This window comes from Stegastes partitus, unplaced genomic scaffold, assembly GCF_000690725.1.
Source record: "Stegastes partitus isolate 25-593 unplaced genomic scaffold, Stegastes_partitus-1.0.2 Scaffold691, whole genome shotgun sequence".
Classification (NCBI taxonomy): Eukaryota; Metazoa; Chordata; class Actinopteri; family Pomacentridae; genus Stegastes; species Stegastes partitus.
Genome location: NW_007578422.1, coordinates 317,267 through 323,291, shown reverse-complemented (window position 1 = coordinate 323,291; position 6,025 = coordinate 317,267). Strand labels below are relative to the sequence as shown.

The following is a 6,025-nucleotide window of genomic DNA, read 5'->3' as shown; positions in this document are numbered from 1 at the left end:
CAGTGACACAACCACAAGGAGAAAAAAATGATGACAAATAGACACAAAACAACCACAAAGAGGCAGAAAACAACCACAAATAGACATAAAACAACCACAAAGAGGTAGAAAACAGCTGCTGAGAGACCCACAGTGAGGCAGCAGCCTTAAAGAGACGGGCGCTAAAGCTAACCGTTCAGACAGAAGAGGAGCTGCAGCAAAGTACATGACGAGGAAAACTGTGTTTTGAACATTCAAGCAGATAAACGTAGTGTAGACGACCCAAAACATAACATTATGAACCCGTAAACGTGCAGACTGCGGCTCTTTAAGAACAGATAAACGAAGGTTGCATCGCTGTCCGGAGACAAAGACACCATGTCAGCTGCTCTTCCTCAGGTGGATGCCATCGAGTTCTACAGCAGCAAAGAGAGGGAGCTGCTGGAGGAGATGAGGAAGCAGACAGAAGTGGTGCCACAGCACCCTCTGGGGATCGCCTTCGTCACCCTGCAGACCGAAGCCATGGCCAAGTAGTGAGTATCAGCCTGTCCATCAAGCTTCCATCATCTGGGCTTTCCCAAGTAGTTTGAAGGCATCTTGGTTGAAGAAAGTAGTAAAAAAAAATGTCTCTCATTATTCTGGCGTTTAGCAAATAGAAATAATGTTGGTAATCCTGACTGAGCTACAACAGGAAAAATTTAGTCTGATTTAATGTCAGATAGTGAAAAAAAGCTTTTATGTGTTGAAACCACAGCTTCTGGTTTCAACTGTATGTGGTAATGCATGACCACCGTTTCCATTAAACTCCTCTGCCGTGACACGAACACAACTGTTCTGTGTCTAGTAGCAACAGCCTTGTTGACTATTTCAGGCCTCTTATCTCTCAGTTTTATTGTCGCCGCATGACTTTATAGTGGAAAGACGCCTTTGGCCAGCGCTGTTTAATGTGTGTCACTAACGGCTCTCGTTTCTCCGCCGCAGCATTTTAAAAGACTTCAACGCGCTGGAGTGTGGCGGTACGAGCTGCTGCTGCTGCGGGAGGGAACCTCAGCCTTCGTCCAACAGCAAAGCTCTGAGGGTGAACAAGTGGCGGGTCAGCTTCGCGCCGCATCCCAAAAATGTGTACTGGTGAGACCTGAAGCAAGAGCACGTCACATGAGTTCATGATGGCGCCGGTGCCAGCAGTGATTCAATATTATCATCAAGAGGAATCACGTTACTCTGCAGAGTTTGTGAATGATTCCAATTAAGCTGCAATTTAATAAGGTCTTTTTTTTTTGCTTTTGTGTTGTGGGTCGTCGTATTGAACTGAAGTATTAATCGCAGTCACGATTCCCACAATTAAATAAACGTGATCGACAGTTTTTGGCATTTAACGTGACATTAGACAACTGTGTACGATATTAAAGCATTTAGTCCCACTGCATGGTCATGTCAAATGTACTATACTAAACATTTGGTTTTATTTTATACCTTTATGTGTGTTCTGAACCACAATCCTCTGCACAGTTGTGTCAGTAAAGCATGGCGTCCTACAGGAGTGCAAACAAGCAGCTGAAAGTTTTGCAACGATCAAGCCGCGTTGTTATAACAAAGTAGTGCATCCCCATTGTGTGCGTACTGCATGCAACAGTTGGTACTTAAAGTAAAATGAATTTGCCATGCCAGTGTGTAACTGTCCCGTTTCCTCTGTTTCGTCCTCCACAGGGACAACCTCTCCGTTAGCGGGTTTTCCTGGTACTTGCGCTACGTGATGCTAAACTTCTTCCTGTTCTTCCTGCTCACCTTCCTCACGACTCCCACCATCATCATAAACACCATCGACAGGTTCAACGTGACCAAGCCCATCTACTATCTCAATGTGAGGCGCACACATGCACACACACACACACACACACACACGTACACAGTGGCTATGAAAAGATTTCCCCTTCTTTGGAAGTTTTCCCCTTTTGTTGCTTTTCAACACTGAGTCATGATGCTGCCACCACCGTGCTTCATCATGATGCTGCCAACACCGTGCTTCATCATGATGCTTCCACCACCGTGCTTCATCATGATGCTGCCACCACCGTGCTTCATCATGATGCTGCCACCACCGTGCTTCGCGTCATGATGCTGCCACCACCGTGCTCTACAGTGGGGATGGTGTGTTTGTGTTTGGTGCCCACTAAACAGATCATCTAGTCTGATGGACAAAAGCTCTATTTTGGTTTCATCAGACCAAAGAACCTTCTTCCAGTTGACTAGTGAGTCTCACTACTCTCGCTCTTGTAACTCCTTCAGAGGAGCCATAGGCGTTGTTGTAAATTCTTGTCAAAAAAATGTAATTAAATTGACCATAATTCACTGTTGAAAAGTAATACAAGGGGAAAACTTCCAAGCGGGGGTGAACACCTCTCATGGGCAGCGTAAACACCACAGTTTTGTTTTCAGAGCTATGAATCTTCATGTTTCTGTGTTTTATCTCCAGAGTCCCATCATCAGTCAGTTCTTCCCAACACTGCTGCTGTGGTCCTTCTCTGCTCTGCTGCCCACTATCGTGTATTATTCTACACTGGGAGAGGCTCACTGGAGCAGGTAGCACATAAACACACAGCAGGTAAAGTTTGATTGGTGATTAGCTTCTGTCACCGGACGTAAATAGTTTGTTCTGCTGCGTCTCAGGTCCCGCGAGCAGCTGAGCATGATGCGGAAGTTGTACTTCTTCCTGCTCTTCATGGTGCTCATCCTCCCCTCGCTGGGACTCACCAGGTAATTTCACATCATGATGCTGCCACCACCGTGCGTTACATCATGCTCCTATCAGTGTGAAGCAACAGCTGACCCAGAATCTACACACATACATGCATAGGCACAGCCAACTTGTAATGGTTCCTGAAGCAGTTTCAGCTTCAATCAAAGGCAACAATAAAACTGTGAATTGAATTTCTACTGTTAGTGACTTTTATCATTTTTTGCTGGGTTTTTTTGCCTTTGGTGCAAGCTGAGACCTTTTTTGTAGGCTCCACACATACCTTGATGCAGGACAAACCCTATTGTTCCCTCAGATACAGTAATGGGATGTTTTCGCCTTGGCCAAGTCAAACTTTTTGGATTTAATTTCCCGATGGATGTCCACATCACTGTTAACATTTGTCTGTCTTTCTGTTTTAGTCTCGCCGTGTTTTTCCGTTGGCTGTTTGACAAAACGTTTCTCGCCGATGGGAAGCTGAGGTTTGAGTAAGTAATGCCGCTCTTTTGCTTCTTGCTTCTTTACCTTGTAAGAGAGAATGTTCTAAATCATTTGAGTTGTTTTACACTGATCAGTCACAACATTAAACCCACTAACAGGTGAAGTGAGTAACACCATTTACCTGGTTACCGCGGCTCCTGTTAGCAGGTGGGCTACATCAGGCAGCAGGTGAACGGTCGGTTCCTAAAGATGATGCGTTGAAGCAGGAAAATAAACTGAGATGGTTGATGACCTCAATGAGATGAAAAATTACACAAAATGACCACAAGAGGCACGAAAATGACCATAAAGAAGCAGAGAAAGAGACACAAAATGATCACCAGGAGACACAAAAAGACACAGATGACACCAAAATGACCACAAACAGAGACAAAATGATCATGAAGAGAGAGAAAATTACCACAACGCACACGAAATGACAGAAAATGACACCAAAGAGACACAAAATAGATGCAGACACCTAATGAGATGCAAAGAAACTACAGCAAGATGATAAATGACCTCAAAATTACGCAAAATGACGACATTACACAAAATGATCACTAGGAGACTCAAAAAAAAAAGAGATGACACCAAAGAGACAAAAAAAAATGACCATTAAGAGAGATAAAATGATCATAAAGAGTGAAAACGTGATCACAAGAGGCACGAAATGACAGAAAACGACACCAAAGAGACACAATCTAGACACCGAGAGACGCAAAGAAACTACAGCAAGATGAAAAATTACCTCAAACAGACACAAAATTACACAAAATGTCGACAAAGAGATGGAGAATTACGCAAAATGACCATAAAGAAACACAGAAAGAGACACAAAATGACCACAAGAGACAGAAAATGACACCCAAGACAAAGAAACGTGGCCAAAGAAACACAAAATGAGCCCGAAGAGACACGAAATGTCACCAGAGACACACAAAATAGACACAGAGACACATAATGACACCAAAGGGACGCAAAGAAACTACAATTAGATGAAAAAAACTACCTCAAAGAGACACAAAATTACACAAAATGATTTGAGGAACATGAAGACGTAAGGATGTGCTGCTGATGTCGACACCTTCAGAGTCTGTGACGTCCTCGACCAATCAGAGAGGAGCACCTGCACAGTGTTGGTCGGCTGGTTTTAATGTTGTGGCTTGTTGCTGTAGCTTCATATTTCACAGTTTGTCTGACAGATTTGACACAAACACAACACAAAACATCTTAGAGCAGAATCTTCATCCTCTTAATTCTGCACCAGCTCAACCGTCGTCCTGTTTTTTTTCTCTCTGTCGGCTTCCCTTCCTTTCCTTACGCCAGGTGTGTGTTTTTACCTGACCAAGGGGCTTTCTTCGTCAACTACGTGATCGCAGCGGCCCTGGTGGGCTCTGGGATGGAGTTGCTGCGGTTGCCAGGGTTACTGCTGTACACCATTCGCATGACGCTCGCTCGCTCCGCTGCAGAGAGAAAATACGTCAAGCAGGTTTGTGGCGGCATCAGCTGCAGCACCGGGTCACTAACCATCTGTTTAGACGGGACGTTGTTCTGTTACTAGTGTTGTGTAGAAATGCAGCGGTTAGAACTCGGCAGAAGTGTTCAAAGGAGGAGAACCGGAGACATGGATGCACAAAGATCAGGGAAAGCTGGACCGAGTGGTCTGAGCTCAACAGAAGAACTGCTGCAGTACAAACTGCTGGAAACCTTCATGATGCTCTGATAGAATAGAGTCAGTGACCACAAAGAGACACCAGAGAGACACAAAATGACACAAAACCACTGCGAAGAAACATAAATCAACACAAAATGGTCCCAGCAAGTCAAAGGGACACAAAATAACACCAAAGGGACGCAAAAAGACCACAAAACGACACCAAAGAGACACAAAACCACTGCGAAGAAACATAAATGGACACAAAATTGGCCTCAAAGAGACAAAAAATGACCACAAAGAGGCACTACATCACACCAAAGAGATGCAAAACCACCACAAAATAATCACAAACTGACCTTAAAGAGACACAAAACAACAACAAAGACACACAAATGACACGAAAACAATGGAAAATGACTTTAAAGAGACACAAAATGACCACAAAGACACACAACTACCCAAAATTACACCTACGAGACACAAAACCGCTGCAAAGAAACAAGTGGACACAAAATGACATCAAAGAGACATAAATGGAAAAAAAAAAGAGACGCAAAATTACGCAAACTGACTGTAAAGGGACAAAATTATATGAGAGACAGACAAAGGAACCAGAAAGAGATGCAAAATGACACCATAGAGACACAAAAATACACAGAATTACATCAACAAGACACAAAACCACAACAAAGACACACAAATGACACGAAAATAGCAAAAAATGTCATCACAGACACACAAAATGACCTCAAAAAGGCACAAAACAAAAAGAAAACAAAGAAACATAAATGGACAGAAAATGACCACAAAGAGACAGAATTACACAAAAAGACACCAAAGAGACACACAATGACACAAAAAGACACCAAAGAGACACACAATGACACAAAACGACCATAAAGAGACACAACATGAGCGCAAAGACCTGAAAATGCAAAATGTCGCCAAAGAGAAACAAAATGACGACGGATACACAAACTCACCACAGTGACCACAAAGCGTGTTGACTTTTATAGAAGTACATCAGTCCTGCTGACTGAACTGAGTCACACAATGACTCAGTGAAAAGTTAAACTAGAACAAGTCCTGAGCTGAACAGAACCTGTCTGAACCTGTCTCCAGAACCAGGCCTACGAGTTTGAGTACGGAGCCATGTACGGCTGGACCCTGTG

The 6,025-nt window shown here is 43.5% G+C and overlaps 1 protein-coding gene across 1 annotated transcript in view; it reads left to right on the top strand.

Moving 5' to 3' along the window:
- tmem63a (transmembrane protein 63A) overlaps positions 1-6,025 on the top strand; it is a 27,819-nt gene that overhangs the window by 8,006 nt on the left and 13,788 nt on the right. Inside the window, 8 exon segments of the mRNA XM_008290696.1 lie at positions 297-512; positions 961-1,107; positions 1,687-1,840; positions 2,453-2,559; positions 2,647-2,733; positions 3,136-3,201; positions 4,523-4,685; positions 5,976-6,022. Coding sequence (XP_008288918.1) covers positions 297-512; positions 961-1,107; positions 1,687-1,840; positions 2,453-2,559; positions 2,647-2,733; positions 3,136-3,201; positions 4,523-4,685; positions 5,976-6,022 — 987 coding nt within the window.